Source organism: Manacus vitellinus, unplaced genomic scaffold, assembly GCF_001715985.3.
Source record: "Manacus vitellinus isolate BGI_N305 unplaced genomic scaffold, ASM171598v3 scaffold_0_pilon, whole genome shotgun sequence".
NCBI lineage: Eukaryota > Metazoa > Chordata > Aves > Passeriformes > Pipridae > Manacus > Manacus vitellinus.
This window is the reverse complement of record NW_021938789.1, coordinates 42,679,203-42,700,362: the sequence shown is the minus strand read 5'-3', so window position 1 is coordinate 42,700,362 and position 21,160 is coordinate 42,679,203. Positions and strand designations below refer to the sequence as shown.

General features: G+C 44.2%; 1 protein-coding gene across 1 annotated transcript in view; it reads right to left on the bottom strand.

Annotated features, from left to right (window-relative positions):
• LEF1 (lymphoid enhancer binding factor 1) overlaps positions 1-21,160 on the bottom strand; it is a gene marked incomplete at its 5' end in the record, with an annotated part of 69,490 nt that overhangs the window by 22,770 nt on the left and 25,560 nt on the right. The window contains 3 exons of the mRNA XM_029959491.1: positions 535-618; positions 2,823-2,913; positions 6,982-7,114. Coding sequence (XP_029815351.1) covers positions 535-618; positions 2,823-2,913; positions 6,982-7,114 — 308 coding nt within the window. The remainder of the gene's footprint in view (positions 1-534; positions 619-2,822; positions 2,914-6,981; positions 7,115-21,160) is intronic.

Sequence of the window (21,160 nt, the reverse complement as noted above, 5' to 3'; positions counted from 1 at the left end):
AAGACACAGTGCCTGATTCCACACCAGTACAAATACACTGTGCTGGCATCCTCTGCCATTAGTGGCTTTGGGCTATGAAATATCTACTTGTGAGCAAGTTTCCACACAGAGCATTACCTAAATGATTCAAGACTAATTACCAACAACTTTAAAATTGGAACTAGAGAACACAGACTAGAGTGACAATCCACCTACTTGCATAATGGTATGAGCGAAACCCAAGGATGCACACTAAATGTTGCATCTAGAAATGAACTAATGACTCATTTCAGATGAAACAGCTCAATTAATTGCTGACAATTCACTGGTGTTCCTCATTGCAATACTTCAGAGACTGACAAGAAAATGCTGAATGAGACCAGTGTGGGATCCAGGCAAACTGTATATACACACATAGGTTAAATAAAAATGTATGCATAAAGTTTCAGCTGACTGAAAAGCAAGCAAAGGCAGACCAAGATACAAGCGGAAGAGCAACTTGCCCTCTAACGCCAGCAGTTACTCCCCAGTCAGTCATTCACCTCCTACACCTACCTGGATATGGAAGGGTCGACTGAGAGTGAGGATGGATAGGGCTGCCTGAATCCACTCGAGATGGGATATACAGGCTGACCTTGCCTGAGGTCACAGAAGAAAGGAACCCATCAATCATACGATATGGTATTCAGTAGTTATTCTAGAGTTACAAGCCCTTGATGGGAACTCAGTACGAGTCACAATAAACAGTAAGAGCTAACACTTTCGAGAGTTCTCCTAATGAAAGTAACTAATACTTAAACACTTTCAACTTTCTCCCTTGCTATTGAAAGATTCCCAATCTAAGTTTCCACTGAGAAGGAAAGCAAAACAACCAGTCTTCCTCCTCCAGTGCACACATACACACATGCACACTCCTCTATCTCTATCCCTCTCTAACTTAGTATTATAAGCACTGGAATCAGATTTGTTAAACGAGCTCTTAGGAAAAACACATTTTCTTCCAATAATTCTACTGTAGATCAGAGCAAGAACACCAGACAGTGAATTATTAAGCTAGAAAGCCTTTAGAACAGTTTTATTAAGTCTTTGAAAACTTAGGACCTTCTCCATTAGTATATGCTATAGTGAGGTACAAATAGCCAGCTTTCCTAACAAAGCAGAAGTTTATTTGATAAAAAAAAAAACAATCCAATCACCTAAAAGCCCATAGCAACACAAATCTATCTTACTACTAAAAGATCAAACTTTGTAATACAGTAAGAGAAGCTTGTGTGAAGTTTTTATCTTCTTTATGCTCCCACATATACAGAATATTTTGTCACCAGTCCGTCATTTGAGGTCTTTAGTTTTTTTCATCATCATCACTACATTTTGCTTATTTTCAGTTAGCAATGGTTCAGTCATGACTATGATGAACACCCTGAAGTAGCATGTTATGTTAATGTGAACAAATACCTGAAGCAGCCCAAACACCTGAACCAGCCAGAAAGACCACCACACACATCAGCCCTGTCCAAACAGTTACTTATTGACTGGCCAGTCAGCTTTCAGAGGGAAAAAAATGGATACTGGCCTTTGTAAGGTTCAGGATACAGGTTTCACACTTGGAGTATGTTACTGGAAATGAGTGGTACTCAAAGGGAAGAAGAAGGAAAAAAAAAGATGAAGGAAGTGTCAACAGCACTACCTCACAGCAAGCAGCTGAAAGCCAGAGGATAAGGGACAGCTGAGCATGTCCCGCTGTTGGTGAGTGCTGCTGAACACATCCCTTAGTCTTATAAGATTGGATCTTGTCTCTCTTCCCTCTCTTTTCCCTCTTCCCTCCCCCCAGCCTCTGCATTAAGAAACCATTCAGAAGAAATGATTGACCACATCTGGAAAACGCATGTCAGTAACTGCCTGGTGGCAGTGGAGGTGAGGAGTCAGCTCAGCAGCAAAATGGGGAGGAGGGGGGAAAAAAAGATTAAAAAAATAGTCAGATACTCCTATATTTTATTTTGACAATAATTTGTTCAAAAAGGCATGTGGCCTTTCCCGAAAGATATGCCAGCAATACAGCATTTCACCATCTTCTGCTCTTTACTTTCTCTGCTTTTTGTCATCTGGATCATATTTCCCTCCCATAGAGACATTAAAAAAACAAAAAAATCTGCATCCTTCATTGTGTGGGCATAGACTACTCATGATACAGACTCTAAAGCACTGAAATTGTTACTGAGTTTCCTTATTTCCTGCTCCAACAGAATGGAGGGCAAGTACGTATCTACCCCAAGCAGACATGCAGCACCCTGTCAAATCTATTACTCCAAAAATACCACATTTCCTCAAAAAGGAAAATTACACCCTGAGTGGAAGCAAGAGATCCTGAGAGCACTAGTATTAGCAAGAGCAGCAAAATCTCCCAGTCACAGAGGCTTCTCTCCATACAGAAAGTGTAAAAAGCAGCAGACTAAAAAAGTTTGTTCTCCATTTGGGGCAGTTTCAAGATTTCACACCCCTCCACACACTTCAAAGTTCCTTCTTACCTCTCCTCCCCTCAGTAATTACAATTTTGTTTATTAAAAACTTACATTTCATTTCTTGAAAATTGTTTTCTGCTATCTTTCCAAATGCTAAGAGCCACAAATCTGAGCCATAAGAAATATAGAAACTTCAAAGTGAAATCTACACACTTTAATTTCTGTACTTGTTCAAAAACCAAATTCAATTTCAACTAAAATAAAATAGCAATTTCTTACTGCAATGACATTATCATTATTATTTTGTAAATGCTGCAATTGATTCAACAATAGTGAATGGTGTGAACATGCACCTTTGTCTGAAAAGAAGCTAAAAAATCTTACCAGCCAAGAGGTGGTGTTATCTGTCCAACCCCCCCTGGAGACAAGGGATAGAAGGTAGGGAGATCAGGAGCTGGAGGATGCCTGGACATGCCTGTTAAAGAGCAGAGAAGAATGAATGACTTTCCCCTCAAAATACTACATGCGTGACCTGCAGTTCACAGCTGACACGGCCAACACTACGATGGAATTAGTGCTCTGGGTAAGAAATAACCACCTTCTTGGTTAGTGTTAAAAGCAAAAGGCTTTGCGTGCCACCCTTAAAATAGTAACTAACTTGCACACAATGCTGCAATCCAAAGGGAAACTGGAAAGCCGATGTGGAAGGTGGAAATAAACGTATGGGTAAGGACCTGTGCAAGTTTAGATCCTCCTGTAAAATGCATTAGGCAATACTGTCCTCTCAATGGTTTCACCAAACGTCACTGGATCCTGAGGACCACTTCTAACACATCATGAAACAAGAGGAAAATAATGTGTTGTCAAAGAGGCAGCACAGCAGAGCTATTAGATTAGGTAAATTGCTACTTTTATATTTTCTCGGTTTCCCTTATGGATTCACAGATTTTGGAAACTTGCTACCATAGAGGATCAGTGCTTAATTAAGAATAATTTTCAGGCCTGTAATGGTCACACTTGATATGATTCATTTGGCTTCCAATTGTCACTCCAGCTCCAACTAAGCTCTTCATCAAGTTGACTCCTGTGGGCTCCAAGGTCAATCTGTTTTGCATTGCTAGTATTTCATGGAAAAATAAGAGTCCCATCAGGAATGATCCATCAGCTCACATTCCCCAGAACACAGAATCCTACAACTGCAAGAATCACCTCAAGATTAAAGCTAATCCTCATCCCAAAAGAGTCTGTGGTCTCCATTCTTCACCTAAACCTTGTGCCCCCGGGAGACATGGAATTACAGTTGCAGAGGCCACAAAGACATTGGTTTATTTAAATGTGTTTGGGGAAGAGGGGGTGAAGCAGAAGGAATTGTTAAGTCTACTTCACATGTTAAATCAGTTGCTTTAAAAGGGTATTAAATATTTATGTGGTGACACTCCAAAGGTCCAAGACTGAGTGCGTGCTACCTTGAGACTTAGTTTATAGATTGATGCCAGTAATTTATTCCCCTCCCCAGTTTGTATTTAAATGTTCTGAATTTAATTACAAGATTTGAAGTATATCTGTCAGGACTGTGTACAGGAAAGCACAGAAAACAATACCGGTGGTGGTGTTGTCTGAAAAAAAACAAAATTTTCAGACTTGGGACCACAATATGAATGAGGATCAAATTTCTGGCCAGTTGTCTTTTCAAAGGTGTAAAACAGCTGGTAGCTGATAGGATCCCAGGGCTTTCATATGAGAGGAAACACTCTTTCTGAATGGTTTAAGAAAAGAAAAAAATAACAAAGGTGAAAAACAAGCCCAGCATCTCATCTCTCTCATCTCTGGTGATGACTGATGCTCCTGGAAGTAACGACGTGACCTTGCCCCTGCCAGACCAAGTTCTGCGCAAGGAGCTGGGCCACTCCTTCCCCAAAATCCGCATTTCTGAGCCATAGAGACAACAGTGCTCTCTCTTAACTGGTGCACAGTTGTTATTGATAATCCAAAACTTCTCACCCCTTATGGGGGGCTAGTAGCTACTTAATGCCCAGCAGGAGCACACACAGCAATCACACAGCCAGTGTTCCCCAAAAAAAGTTCTTGCTCATGAGACGTTTAAGAAAAAACAAATAAAAAAATAAGATAAAATAAAATAAGATAAGATAAAATAAAATAAATAATAAAATAAAATAAAATAAAATAAAATAAAATAAAATAAAACATAAAATAAAATAAAATAAAATAAAATAAAATAAAATAAAATAAAATAAAATAAAATAAAATAAAATACTGACTGCCTTTAGCAAGGCAGTGCTGTGTGTCCATTCCAAAGCACCTCGGGTGCAAGAAGCAGTGCTGAAGACAAGCTGCTGTGGACCCCCTTGCTGGAGGATTTTGGTGGGAGGAGGGCACCCTGGCATCAGGGCTAGGGCGGCAGGGCAGTGCCTTGTTCCAGACCCACAGTGGGAGGCGAGGACAGAAACAATGGTTGGAGGCGTTTGGCAGAGGACCTGAGGAAAAGAAAAATCCTCTCTTTGCAGCAACTGCATGGGCTACTTCACTGCGGCTGCTCCCACACGCCACTGGCATCGAAACAGGGAGTATGGATGGAAAGACCACACACATCAAGGAGACCATCCCAGACAAAACCAGTAGTCTCCAGCCTGCATTATCCAACCCCATCTTTGCCAGATGCTGAGCAAAGGGATCAAGAGTCCATTCAGGAACACCAGAGGGGCATGAGCTTTGTGCCTTCCAGAAGAGCCCCTCACCAGGCTTGTGCTCAGGGATGGGGATGTGACCAGCGGGATGCTGGACAGGGGAGAGGGTAGAGAAGGGGCAGAAGAGAGAGAGGACGTACAGCAGAAACAACAAACCAGATGTTGTTCAGTTGGGGTCTGCAGTACAGGAGTACAAAACAATCAGAGTAAAGGAAAAAAATGGGGCACAGGTGGGCAAACCCAGCATGCAATAAGTGAAAACCTCTTGAGCTCACGAACTGCAGCAGCGGGGTGTGCCCCAGCTGTCACAGCCAGCTTCAGCAAGAGGTGGAAATCCTGCTCTCTTAACACATGGCACCTCTGGGATTTCAAGGAATGAGTGTGAATATCCTTCTCCTGGGCACTGATGCAAAGGAGGAAGACAAATGAGGACAGGAGGCCTCCATTTGCTTCTTCCAAGTCTGAAAAAGATATTATACATGTATTTACAGGCCAGGATTTCCAGGTAGAGTGCTTTTTGCATTCCCCCTCCCTAAAAAAAACCCAAACAACTAACCAACAAACAGCAAAAAACACGCAGAGCCACAAGGCCATAGTGTTTTCTGGATGTAGCCCTTGTTATTACCTGCATTACACAGTCAAAATAAAAGCTAAGCATTCAGGGAAAGTCAGAACAAAAAACATCTCCCTCTCTGAACAATGATGGCTGGACACCTCTTCAGATAAATGGGACAACTGTGCATGTGGATGTGTGTCCAGGTAAAGCAGAGCTTCATGATCTTGTCAACACCACATGGTGTGACATGCGAGTGCAGAAAGGGGCATGGAGAGGCACCCTCCAGGACATGTTATGGCACCTACAGACTTCATGCCTACACACAAATATCCAGAATACAGTGGATGCCTCTGTAAACCTTCTTCTCCCTCTCCTTCCTTCCTTACCACCAGCTTTCCCACGCAGGCTTGTTCTCAGGTGCTTACCCAAACGCTGGCTCAGACCCATGATGGCCAGGGCCAGTCCTCCCCTTGCACCTCCCCCCGCCAGCTCCTGCATCCCAATGCAAGCAAGCACATCGTTCCCAAGAAACCACTGGTTTCCCCTGGGTGCTGGGCAGAAGCTCTTGGCACAGGCTGGGCGTAACACCTCAAGGCTGTCAGCAGTTCCCTGGGGGCCTGCAGACTGACACAGAGTGGGGTTGGTCTGATGTTCCCAGATGTGCATCTGGGAGGCTTTTTTGTTTGCTTTAAGGACTCCTAGGAGTGCAGAGAAAACTTACAGCCATCTAAAAAGATGCTTTCTGCAGAAGGCAGCTGGTGCAAGGTTAAAAAATGTCACATTTGTAAAGCTTTAACTTGCACAGGCTCAAAATTATTTTTATGGGAAATGCTTCAGTTATGCCAACTGACATATGGAAGAATATGGACAACTAGAATACAAGGACATAAAACATCATTTTAGGTGAAAGGGAAAAAGAAAAATTTTCAATAACATCATTACTGAAGTACTTGTCTCCCATTTTTGGGAAGGTCAGGATTGATTGCCTTTTCTGCATCTGCATGCTTCAAGCCTCGGGCACCGCTGAAGAGGGTAAAAACTGGTCTCTCTTTATTGATATTTTAAAAGACTCCAATGACAAAAGCAAGCCCAAATTATCGCATCAGAAAGAGCATGAAAGTTTAAGAAGCCACACTAAATATCAGCATCGTGGCAAAATTACCATCTCTGAAAGTGGGCATATGCACCTGGAACCCTCCCTCTAAACTACTACAAATAAAGTTCTGTCAGCAGCACAGAGACCACTCTGCATCCCCATGGTGCTGGGAAAGGATGAGCTCACCTTGTTTGGAGCTGACGTCAGAGGGGATGTGAGATGGGTGTGACCCCGGGGAAAAGTGCTCATCGCTGTAGGTGATAAGAGGGGTGAGGGGGTGAACCGCATGAGAAGGCTGTACCACGGGCACCTTGTTTGACTGCAAAAGAAGAACAAAAATTAAATTAAATGGTGTTAGTGAGGTGGAGCTTCTGCATTGAAAAAAATCCCCAACATTTCCAAAATGCAATTTTTAAATATTTGCATTACTGAAGCGGAGGAAATTGAAGATGGACAGACATGACATTGGGGTTAGTGGATGGAAACTAGGTTTGATGCCAGAATCGGCATCCTGGCACCCGAGGAGGGATGCAGATATTGAGGAAAGGCATGGAAATGGGTGGGGGCCGGAAGCAGGAAGAAAGGCACTTGGGAGACAGGGAGCGGAAATGGCAAATGGAGAGCCCCAGGGCAGGAGGAGCAACATGCTGGGCAGGCAGGCACCGTGCAATAAGGGCTGCAGGCAAAGGACTGCAGAGTCAGCAGCAGTGCTGCAAAAACCCTTTGGTTACAGGAACAGCATTTTAAAAAAAAAATAATTAAAAGAAAAGGCTTAAAGTGCAGGTTTGCCACATCTCCAGCCTTAAGAGCGACACGAGCTTCATCAACTTCACTCCTGCTCTCCATTGCTCTCCTGCACAGCCGCAGTGTAGCATGGCACAGCACAGCTGGGACAAATCCCCGCCATTGCCAGAGGACACAGCAGATTTTCTCCCTTGCAATTTTACGAAGTCTGCTTGAAAGCTCTTGGTCTGTCTAACAGGTAACTAAAAAGTCATCCTTAAGAGCCTGATTTCATATACGAGTGGTTGGCAGAGGCCTCTCAGAGTGGTCAGTTAGGGGGGAGACCTGCTGGCTGCCTGGGGACAGCTGGGAGGCCTCTCCCTGCATCATGCCAAGGTAAAGTCAAAGTGCTGCAAACACCTGAGAGAGTCCTGAAATGGGTGCCATAAGGTGATGCCCATATAGGTCAAGACACACACTTCCCATCAGCACTTCCTGTAGAGGCACAGGGGAGGAGGCAGTCGGCATGACGGAAGGATGCTGCCCAAAATGATGCTCTTTAGATAAGGCTGCAAGACAACAGAACTCCTCTGTTCCAATGAAATCCTGCCATATTAACACTGCTTGAAGCACAAGTTGCTCTTTCTACGGTGGGATGAGCCACAGTGATAATGCCACCATGTAACAGGCACTCCTCATTTGTACCCTGCTATTCTACGCTGCCCCTTAGCACAAAAAATTATGGAACAAACAAGTATTTAATAAAATTTAAAAAAAAAATAGAGCTGTTCTTCAGAGAGACACACTGATAAAACTCAGCTAGGACAGCCTGTCAAACACAAGGAATTAACAAAAAAATAATTTAAGAGGCCAATGAAATTAATTTTCATTGAGTTCACTATTAAAATCCCAGCACAAAACAGACATTAGGACAAAGGTCCATGCACAATTCCATGATTTCTCTGGACTTCTGGAAGCAGATGGGTTATATAATGGACAACTCAATTTATTGTTAAGATCGGTAGGAGTAGAGGAGAGGAAACAAACGGGAACCAGTGCAGCATTTTCCGCTTTTCTTGTTTCCAGAGCACCACCTTAAGGAACTTGCATTAGCAGGCAGTATCTTCTTAATGTCTGACCTATCCCTCCAGTCATATAGCTCAGAATCTGGTGCCATGAATTTTTGCTAAATTATGCTATCCTTGCTCTCCTCTTAATTTTACGGTTTTCAACACAGATTTGCTTTCCTGTGGGAAAGAGATAAGAACCTGAGGATTTTAATTTAAGCTTCGGCCTTGTCTTATATTTTGCAAGATGGAGAGAGAAAGCAGCGTTAGTAGGTGTTTTAAAGCCAACAAGCATTAGGTCCATTTTTGTGGACCTAATAATAAAAGCAAAATGAATTCTCAATAATATCTATGAGTTGAGTTGTAAAGGGGATAGCTCAGACTTATTCATCTTCCCCATCCATATAAATTCCACAAAAAACAGATGCCAACAAATTTCAGACGATTTACAAATCGGGCCTCAGTTTTCAGCACAACACTCGTGGTCCAGCCCACCATTCAGCCATTACTTTATCAACAATAAACTGTATATTATGAATAAAGATCAAGCAATAGATGTATTTAGGTCACACACACACAGCTGCTAATCAGCATTAATTTCTCAAAATTCAGTAATTAACATTTTGTATTGTACTGGATGTAATTGTCATGCATGCCCCTGGTATCACGGTTCCTTGCTTTCAGAAATCACTCGTTTATACTTTGAGCATGCCAATCCTTGTACCTCCTCACTCTCCAGCATCCTGCAGATTTTATTTTATTTTCTAATTCTCAGCACCTTATCCCCTAAGCCCATGGCAGCAGCTTTGAACGGGCGAGGGAACCATGAGAAGTCAGGAGAAAAGCAAACCGCTTGTCAGCAGACTTAAAATTAACATATAAACAGGCCATATCTCCATTAAGAGCATTTGGGGGTCTGCAGAGCCAGAAACTGGGGAAAAAAAAACTGTAACAAGAAATAATAGCAATAATGCAAAGCTTCCCAGCCTGCCTGCCCCACACCGCTTTGGGAAGACCCAGGGAGCTCTGGCAGCTAAATCTTGCTGGGTACCCCAGTGTACTACCAGATGGGGGCTCGGTGGGTGCAGGCTGAGCCTCCTTGTTCCCTCTGGTCCCACCAAGATGGCCACAGTGACTGACAGCAGGAGAACACACAGGGCGACACATGCACGATGAAACCAGGAGGAGAAGGACCTGACGACATATTTTCCAAAATCCCCATGGATTTAAATTGGTTCTGTTATGACACCTGCCCTACAAGTCAACCCAGATGGGTTATGTGAGCTCTCTTCGCAAAAAGGGTTCAGGGCAGGGGACTAAGACCTCATATGCAGCACTGAATGTCCCTCTCACCACTCTCTCAACCCTCCCACCCCCAGGATAAGCCCCAGGTACCCCGCTCACTCCCATGGAGCCTGGCCTGCACCCTTTGCCCTGGGGACATCTGGACTGGGGATGATGCCAAAGTCCCTTCCACCACCTACCGCTCACAGTGGACACTACTGCCCCAGAGGCTTTCCAGGGCTGTGAGACATGGTCAAAATCTTACTTCACACTGACATATACAGGACTGTGCTGATGAGATCGCTTCTACTGCATCTCAGTGTCTTTTCCCACAGGTTTCCTTCTCCCACAAACATGCCATCCTTACAATTGTCTCCCCAAATCCTCCAAAGATGGTGCATACAGTTGCAGAAACATTTGAGAGACTGACAGAGACCTGATCTGGGTCAATGCAATCTCTATGCACAGGGAACTCAGTCCTCCATGCTTCACTCAGCACCTGCTAACCAAGCCCATAACCACACAGTTCTCCCTGGCACACTGGTGACATTAACATCTAGTAACAGGCATAGTTCATAGAGCACCTTTTCTCCTCCACACAGCCCGAAAAATCTTCTCCTGAAAAAACTGATCAGTCCTTCAATGAGACAATCACATAATTACACAATGTCCTACATGAGGTTCTTCAGTATTTCAGAACAGAACTTCATCCACCCACCAAAATGTAATGTTTTGGTAAGTTGGTACCCAAGCACCTTCTAAAACCACAATAAAGCAGATGAGGATGCAATTCTCATTTCCAAGACTATCTGAAGAAGCTGAACATTTGTTGAAACGGTCCCTAACACAGCTCTGATGTGGCATACATGGTGTACTACCACACTACATCACTTTAGTTCCCTTCTAAACTTCTTCACATGACCTGGAAAGTGAAGGAAATGAAACATACGGCCTGCCTCAAGATCTGCAATTTGGAAAAAATAAATAACTGAAAATGAGGACCTGTACTTTACAAACCTGAAGACTTTCTGTTATGTTTTAGGGTGCCTTGTCACATATATCATAACCTGTTATATATCATAACCTGTTACAAACACTAAAGTCTAATGGCAAAGGAATGACCTATACCTGTTGGCCTGGGGACATACAGCTATGGCCCACAGGACTCAGCTCAAAGGGATACTCCTGAGTGGCTAAACCTTGGTGGCCTCCTTCTTAGAGACCACCAGGGCTCCAGACCCACTGCATAGTCTTGCAGCACAGACTATGCCTGCACTCTTTGGGAACTGGCCTCTCCCTGGCCCTCCCCGGGGCTGTTTTTATCATCAGCTTGGCCTTCTCAGTTGGTATCTTTTATTTCTCCCAAGCATGTTCTCAGACTGAAATGAGGCAGTGCAGGCAGGGAACAGTGCCCTGAAGGAACACCAAGAGGACTGGGAGAGCATACAGGTACTGGAAACAGCAGGAGCCAGTTAGGGTTAAAATGAAACTGCTACTCAGTTTTATGACTAACCTGAAAGAAAACCCCATAACCCCTAAACAAATCTTGTAGGCAGAGGGTAAGAGCTCACAGGGAAGAGGACCCTGACCCAGCAATTGACATTATCCCAGCATCAGCTTTGCCATGTACCAGACAACTGTTTAAAGCTATTGCTGTGTTGAAGTAATGCAGGAACAACCACCCAGGTCAGTACAATAGCAAACATTTCCCTTGCAAACAGCAATCACAGTCTCCAAGTGGTAAAGCTTGAATCATACTCAGGCATTTTGGGCAGGACAAGGATGGAGGGAGAAATCCTCTGGCTGTGGCACTGGTGCAGCTGCTGCCATGGGACTGGGTAACCCCTGCAAGTGCTCTGCACTGGCAGTGCTGCACCTGGACTCACAGAGTTACTCACCACTTTAAATATGTGCCTGCCCTCTCATCCAAGGAGTACTCTTTGAGACAGTTCAAATTAATCTCTGGTGAGTTGATTGTGAAATGTTGCATCTTGAATTCAGACTGAATCCAGGAAGTTTTCCCCTGTTTTTGAAATGCTTTTGAAGAAAAGCAAGACTAGAGAAAAAAACAAACCCCAAGCCCTCCCCAAGCAGCTAGCTAATGCTTCAGCAAAGGCCCACACCTGTAAGGTATCCTATATGCAACAAGTGTCCAAAAACTATAAAAAGCCTGGGACAGCCATGGTAAAAATGCCTGTAGGTCAGCGCTGGGCGAGGCGGGCAGCTGGGAGCTCCTGCTGGAGCTGGGGCGACCATTTGTTCCAGCTGCTGCACAGAGAAAGATATTAAATTAATGACCCTTCAAAGGACACGCATCTACAAAGGAGGTCGCAGATGGGCAGGGAGCTTCGCAGAGCTTTGCAAGCAAGCCTGTGCACACAAGACCAAAGCCTCCCTGGGTCAACACCCAAAGAGGTGATGGCTTGGGTTTTGTTTTGTTTTTTTTTCCTCTTTTATTTAAACACAAAGCTGCTTCTAAAAAGCCAAAACAAGGCCCCAGCCTGACTACCTTTCCTCTCCTATCAGCAAGTTATGCACCGATCACAGATACCAGCAGATGGTCTTCTCAACTCGGGCTAAAATAAGTCAATTAAAAAAAAAAACCAAACAACAACAACAAAAAGAAACTTAAGGATAAATGCATGCGTTCCCTTTCATTCCTGAAAAAGAGGGTTATTTGAAAAAACACTGCTTCAACTTTTTGACAGCAAATGTTAAATAACAACAGGCAGCTCCTCAAAAAAAACACCACCACCACCAAAACATCTTCAAACCTTTCAACTACTGTTCTAGCAGTATTTCAGAATAAAAGGATCAATTGGCCCATTTACTGTGGGAGGATTTGAGGATACCTTGATCTGAAGAGACAAGAAAAATCTGTCCCTTTCTTAGTCTATTTTAGTTTCTGGAACCCTGAGGTCTTTCTTAGGCAGATGGTTTTAGCAAACCCAGAAGACAGCAATTTCAGCCATCCTCTCAAAAAACCAATAGCATGTTAATGTCTAAACTAGCTCTGTATTTATGCCTTTGCTAATCAGCTGTTGCAATAAAAATGCAAGATCAAGAAGAATGTCATTTTGGAGCAATGTCAAAACCAGGCCCATGTCTGGATTCATCGTGGACAAGCTTTAGCACAGGGGTGCCGGTGATGGAATAAAGAGAAGTAACAGTAAGGTGTTTTGGCTAAAACTAGTTACCAATAGTGGAAACAAGCTCATCAATACCAGCAGTAATTGCAATTACAATTTGCCACCTCCCTGGGAGATATTGTCCAATCCCTTTTCATAGACAACTTTGCAAAGATGCAGCAAGGTCAGTATACAGAGAGCTCAGGTTACTTCCCCTATCCCCAAACCATTTTTTAGAGCAAATAGTTTTATGTCCAAAGCCAACCTCCTTCTAGGCTCCTGCCATCAGAGATAATTTTATGCTTAATTTTCAAAACCTTCTCCAATCCTTGGACAGTACAGTTGGGAAAATGACAGAGTGGGTATGGGAGTGGTGGCTTGTAGCATTAGTTATAGCCTCACCTGAAGCTAAAAGGAACAGAGATAAGAAAGCACACTCACAGGAACACACCACTCACAGGAAACAGGGGCTTAGGAATATTGTGATTTATCAAAAGACAAATTAAAAAAGTGCAGTCTTTTAACCCTGCTTCACAACTTGGCAACGGGAGATCATTTATCTCATTGACCTTTCATGCTTACAAACAGTGGGGGTGACACCCCAGGGACTCACCATTTTAAGGAGGTAAAGTGAAATGCTGTATCCACGCTGATGTGAAACTTTACAGCTTTACAACTGCTAACGTTTATTTAGAACAAAACTAAAATCAAAATTGCACATTTCAGGGGCCAAACTGATGGCTTGATGAGGTCAGAAAAAAATCCTCCTGGTCCCCATTTTCCTCACTTACTGTACTTCAGCTCTTTGCCACATAATTAAGTTGCACTTAGTGCTGGGAGTCAGGAAAGGGCAGAACAAGAAAGTTACTTAAAGTCAATCACTGAAAGGTTTCCCCTTCTCCCCAGGACATGTTGCATCAGTAAACCACAAAGCCACAGCATGCCAGGAGACCTCCAGAAGACGGAGAGAAGAAGCTGCCAGCACATCAGCAGGTGAAGGAGGCACCCAGGATCCTTGCTAGAGCTTCCCATGGTTATTTGGGAGGATGAAAGGTTTGTGACCTTTTTCCAGCAGCCAAAAGTGCCATGCCACAGTCTGTGGGCATAAAGATCAGCACCTGAAGTAAAGGGGATGTCACATCTGGAAATGCAGGCAGCATACAAGGACAGTCAAGAGGAGTCAGAGCAAACTACTCTGCCTGAAGCCCAAAGGGTTCATGTGCAATAAAAACGTCATTGCAACAGGCAGGGGAGCATTGCAAAGGAAAGTGTAAATGTGATTTGACAAAGCCTAGAATAAGTATCTATCTAGACAGATTACAAGGAGTAACTAGATTCAGGTTAATTGCAATGCTAGTGAGAAACCAACACACTATTGTCTTGTCTACATTCTTGTCTTTTTCTAACTTTTTCATCCCTCCCTCCCCTTCAATCTTGGAAATTAATATAGCACAACTGTGATGGATTTTTGCTGAAAAATTGTAATAAGCATTTGAGTTCCCTCAAGACAGCTTTAAAAACATGGGTGTTGAATCTCTGACAGAAACATGCTTTATTTCAAGTGTTCATTAAGCACTGCCATTAAGTAAGTGATTAAAGCACACCCAGTATTAAAATAGCTTGATTAGAAATCCCCTGCTATCTCCATTTTCTTCTCTCCCGTGACTTCTTAATTTGTTTGTTCTTGCCTGCTCAGGAAGGCTGCCGGGAGACCTGGAGTGCTGGTGAACCATGTGGGGAGCCAGGCAGGTCTTGTAAGACTCTGATCAGGGGAGGACAAGCCCATTTCTATTTCCGTAGTGCAGTTCACATATACAGAGATTACAGCTAGTTTTACACAGCCCATTGGTTTTAGAAATATGACTGATAGGGCATTAAAGTGGCAGCAAAGCCACATCCTTGCAGGGAAAACCTTCCCCGTTACAATATTTTGAAATGTTTTATTTCATTCTCCAAACTAAGCAATAGGTTCTCCTGGATGGAAATTAATTGCTAGCAAACACTCCACAATTTGCCAGCCAGTGCTCATTTTAAGCTCTGGTTCCTGAAAGATGGTCCTTTAACTTTGCCCATCCTGAACAGTTCATCTTTTTCCTGATGTAAATACAAGCCCACACCCAAAAGAGGGAACCTGCAGCATCAAATCACACACTCAACCTCAGGGGTTACTTAACACTCCCAAAACGTGGTAAATGGGACCACTGACACTACAGATACTCCAGATGGTGACACACCCCACGGGCCTTTACCCTGCGTAGCATCCCTTCTTCTGCCTCATGTGTTTTTGCCACATACAAGCAATCCCATTAGCTAAAAGGGTGTTTTCCCCCATTGTTTCCTGACCTGTCCAGAGCCCTTTCTGTTCTTTATTCCCTAAAGAAAGTGGTGGCCCAGGAATATTTTAACAAGCCCAGGCTTGAGCCTCTGATTCACAGGGTTCTTGCTTATTAATTGCTTTGACAATAAGGACTGTTGTCCTAAGCCACCAAAGGAAGGCCACTGGACATCAGAGGAACTGGTGCCCACAGGCCAGCTGCTTGCCAGGGGGGAATCAGCAGCAGCGTTATGTGACAGAGCCCCAGGGGTTCTGGGTAGGGGGGAAGGATGCTGGAGTCCATCCTGGTGTCACCTCTTGTGCCATCTTCAGCTCTTCCCTGGGGACAAAGTTGCTCTGGTGACAGAAACCTGTCTGATGAGTTAAGACAAAGACACAAGCTTGTTTTGCTTGCCTTGAGGTTATCAGGATCTCTGCTCACAACAAACTTTGGCATCTTCTCCAGGGTACTCAGACCCACAGGATAATGTGCCTCTCTTAGAGGCAAAGGGATGCACTTCAGCTCAATATTCAAACCGGGGAAATCGCTCAAGCAAGTGAAACACCAACCACCACATAAGCACACAAGTTCTGTGTGAAAGTGGGTTGTCCGACGACAACCTCTGAAGCCTCGTGTTCCTGTTCTGGCAGACGCTGTGCGTCACAGGATGGGATGACTTTTCCTCATTGGCCTCCTCAAGTCCCACAGGATACAGACCCAGGCTCCTGGGGGGCACCAAGAAAAAAATCCCATCCTGCACCCTGGTGACAGGAAGATGCCTTTCGGCACTGCACACACACTGTGGATCAAAAGTGCTTGAAATAGGACCTCTCTTCAATTTATTTACAATAAGTCTATGTTACCGCTTATTCAACACCATATGTCATAACAAAGACCATCAGAGGCCCAGAAAACTGAGAAATGGGTCAAATTCTCTTTGAGCTGCAGTTTTCAAGCTGCACTGAATAGAAATGTTCTCAATTAAGAAAATGCAAGAGTATGACATGCATCAGGAAGTTGTCTTGCATCTGTCATATAGAAGGTAAGGACAAGGGCTCAACACCCATACAGGCACCTGGCACACCTTTACGAGTTCAAAACCTCTGTTTACCATGCCTAAGTTCACAACTTAGTGGTTGACCAGGCATCAACTGCTTAATTCTATCAAAACAGAGATCACGCTGTGCTGGTCATACTGCCCAACATGACTGATGTTTTTGGAAGTGCTCCTGTCTCATCTGCCTTCTAAAAAACAGGGGACAAAAAGAAAAAAAAAAAGAAAGAAATGGAGTGATGATAGAGGAGTGACAAATTTGATGACATTGATGACTCCTCTCAACTGGCCTTTGCTCCTGGAAAGCCTGGTTCCCCACCACGCTGAGGCTGCTTAAAAACTCCCGTGGGGAAACCAGTGCCGAATCCAGCCCCCTCTGGCCCCAAAGTGGCACAAAGGGCTGCCCACACTTTGCCATGAGGTAAGGAGACCCTGCTGCCAGGATTTTAGCTCCTTCAGGGGGATTTCCCAGCAGAAGTGGAGCAGACCTGAGCCCAGCTTGAAGCACAATGCTGACAGCTGGGGCTGCGTCCACAGCATGACGGGTGGTAGGGGCAGGCAGGGACAGGTGGGATGGGTGCAGGGGTTGCTCAGCACATGACAAGGTATGAAGGAAGCACCAGAGGGGGCATTTTCTCCAAATTTGAGGCTCTCAGGCACCACTGACCCTGAGTATGCACTGTAAAAAGTTTTCAAGTAACTTCCCTGAGTCCGGCTAAACCGTATTAACAGATTTATCCAATAACATGCAAATTCAGGTTTTAATGAAAAGTCTTAAGTCCCAGCTCTAAGTGATTTGGACTTTTCTGCTAATGGCATCGGCTAATGACCAAAGATTTAATGCACCAAGTCTTAGCATACATCAATGCAAACAATGTAACCATTTAGTGGAGGCAAAAAGTCATCTCATTAGACATCCATCATTGGATGTGGGCAAGATGGTCCAAAGGCTTAAAATAAAATATTCATTTTTAAACTAAAAAAAAAATAAAAAATCCCTATACATGTACAAATTATTAGGCCAAAAGTAGCAGTCTGCTAAAGCTTCACTAGGATTGAAAATGCAAACTGCTACGTTTATCTGGAGGTAAAAAGCATTTGCAAGTATTTAATTTCAGCAGTACTGTTCCACAGAAGACAAAACCAATTTTAACAGGCATTAAAGCAATAGGGCCTTCCAGAAACAGGACGTCTCTTAGACAGGTTATTTGAACCATCAGTAGAAGGTCACAACAGGAATTATTTCTCTACCACATTGTGCAAGACGGTTTCAGTACAAACAAAAGTGGTGAAAAGCTACTAACTTAGTTTTATAGATAATTTCCATGAGGGTTCGTCACATCAGTGAGATGCAAAAATATGCCCTAAAATTACATTTACGTGTAGCTAAAAATATAAAAGTCACAGCACACAGATAAGGATGAGGAAAAAAAGATTCGAACAATGCACGGACTCAAAGGAGCAGGGCTGCAAACACTTTTTTTGGCCCAAACCATTGATGCTGACTGTTTCATTTGGACTTTTGGCATCAATAGGAGCAATAAACATACCATGTAACACTGCTGGATACCGAGCTACTGACACATACTGTAAATGCTTATTATTTTTAGTCTCGTTTGCCAAATGGCATCTCAGAAGATACATGGGCTGACAGTGGGATATGACTCAGGTAAGAGAAAGACTTCAATTTTAATGGGCCTGTGCAAGCTGTCTGTCTGTTTACAGAAGTGAAAAAAAGAAAGGAAAAGAGATATCCAGAAAAGTTGGAGCACCCCACCTTTGTGCCTGCAGGCTCTGTTCCCAGGGTAGCTTAGGAAAGATTTTTTTCTGCTCCCCAAAAAGAAGATAGAGCAACCTCATGGCAAGCTCTGCTTCCAGATGCAGAGAGAAACCAACAAAGAGCCCTGGAGGGATGCTCCTCTGTCAGCTTTGGAGTTAGATCATCCTCCAAGGCCTATCCCTGCCGAAATGCACACTTGTGACCCAGGGAGCCTCAGGACACAAAATGAAGCTCTGTCGGGGAGGTTTAGGTTAGATATTAGGAAAAGGTTTTTCACCCAAAGCGTGGTTGGGCACTGGAAGAGGCTCCCACAGAAGTGGTCACAGCACCAAGCCTGCCAGAATTCAAAAAGCATTTGGACAACACTCTCAGGGACAGGGTGTGATTCTTGGGGCTGCCCTGTGCAGGGCCAAGAGCTGGACTTTGATGTTTCTAGTGGGTGCCTTCCAACTCAGGATATTCTATGACTCTGTGAAAATGCATCTTTCCTGGTGTTGGTGGCATTGGCTCTTCTCCGACTTTGTGCTAGCTCTATTCACCACCCATCCTTGCCTCTGCTCCATCACGCTGTACTCACCCATGGGAAGCTTCCTGGACCCCTCTGGCCCTTCTTGGCTCGTTTAACTACACAGCACCCTCAGGCTCCTCAAAAATAGGCATTTCCTTCAGTTTTCAGGTCTTACCCATGTAGGTAATGGCTGTCCTGGGCAGTGACCTGAAGACTCTCCAGTGGCTGGGGTGGGCCCAGCTTGGGCAGGCTGTGAGATGGGGGAGACAGGAAGAAATATGGGGCTCACCTACTCTCCCTTCCCACCCCCTCAATTTGGTCTGTTACCATTAAGCTCCTTCACCCACTTGGCTACACAGCTTAAAAAAAGGTTGCTGGTATGCACAAGACACGTGATGCCTTTTAAATCCTGCATAGGATATTTCTGCCTGCTGCTAGACTCAATTTTTCTTTTTTTTTTTAATTCAAGAGCTGCCCTTTAAAATTTAAAAATCGCTCTTAAAAGAGAAAAAAACCACCCAGCCCATAACCTAAGTTCTGTGCAGCAGGCACCTACATCCTCATAAAAACCCTGGGCTGTGCTTTATAACACGGGTAGAAGTCTAAACATCGTAAAAAAGAGCCTAAATTGCCAGATTGCCCAAGCCTCCAGTAAATCACCCTTCCAGATGGGCTTAGAGCTGCACACAGAGCCCCACTAGTAGCAAGGGGTCACCCTGCAATTATATTTCAATCCTACTAAACTCAAACAACATCATATGAGAGTTATGCTCGATGGCATTAAAAAGGGACTTCCAAAGTTTACCATCACCCCATCGTTACCAACAGTGCAATTTTTACGCAATTAGTGCTCCCCTGTGCAGTTAACTCTCCCCTGAAACATAGCAGAGGCAGGGGTGAACAATTTCTTATCATAACTGCATTCCTCCTTGGCACTTTTCACTACAATAAAGCCTGCGCTTGGGAGAAATACAGCGCATTAGACTCTGCAAGAACACCACCAAACAATTTATCAGGCAAAAAACTAGCTCGTGCCAGGAGAGCTTGGGGAAGCACTCAGCCCCTCACCCCCTCCGCTGCCAACAGGGAGAATGGTCAAGAGTACCAGAGATGCCCCTATGCAACACTAATTCCCTTTTTTTTTTTTGGAGTGGACACACAAGGGATCTACATGAGACCTGCCCGTTGCATGCACACTGTTGTGGGGCAGCAAGCCCTGGAACTGCTGCAGTGTCCGGCATAGGCTGGTATGGGGGGTAGGCAAACTCAGCCAGTGATGCTCCCACACAGCAATCCCTCCAGCTGCCACCACCAGCCACGAACGTGGTCAAAGTTGGCAACAAAATACTGGAGAACATTTTTTATTTATTTTTTTCCCCCGCTCCTTCCCACTCCCTCTCTTTCCCCTGCTCCCAAGTAGAACTGGCAGACCCCTTCCCCACTGCCAGAGTGGGATTTCAGAGGCAAGGACAAGACCCTTGCCTCTCCCCTGCAGAGGGCATAGGCTTTTTAGCTGGATCCTCTGGGATCTGAGGATCATCTGAAGATTGGGTGGGAGAGATGGGTGCTCCTGCTGCAGGCCCCGTGGATGCTACACACAGATATTTTCAGTTTGCTCGAGAGGCTGTGTACACAGCCAGCCACAGTTTGCCATGTTTATTTGCAGATGAGGGAAATTTTTACTGCCCCTCTATTCAAGAAACAAGATGGGATATAGATCATAGACATTTCAGCCTTTTAAAAAAGGAATCAAGTTTTCTGTTCTAAAAAATATATATTTATTTCCCCCCTCATGGCAGAAAGTACCCCTTCTGTCTAATATCCCATGCTGCTGAAGAGAAAGCTTTATTCCTCTTACTTCTATCCTACACCTAGAATACCTTAAGGTCACTTAAAACTAAAAATTACCCCAAATTCCAGGCAGTTAACACATTTCCACCATCTCACAGGTGCTGGGTCACAGCCAAGATGCTATTCACATTGTGAAAAGCAGGCAGAATTCACCCTTGCCTTTCCTGGAGTTTCAGCACCCATGTCTGAAGACAAAGATGGCAAATACCCCATGCAAACCAACCAGGCTCAGGACAGCCAGTCTCCAGACACAGCCACAGACAGGACCATGAGCCATGAGGTGAATCTTTGTCACCCCAACTTGAGGAATGCACTCCCTCATGTCACTGAACTAGGACAGATGCAAAAATAAGGCACCTCATGTGTGGAAGCAGAGACAGACAGGATTTGCTCATCTCAAACATCTCTTCCTTCTGCTCACCCTCCCCAAACCTCTCTGTCCACACGCAAGCTGCTCATGGGGGATAACCAGCTCAAAGTGAGTAACTGAATGCCAGTCTATCAAAACAGTGAGAAAACAATATCCTCTCACTGGAAGATACTGTAGATAAATTCTCGTATGCCCAGTACTTTATAACTCACCGTTTGTATCAATTGCAAAAGACTAAGAGCTGAGAACATGAGGAAAGCAGCCCCTTCAGCATAGCACAGAGAC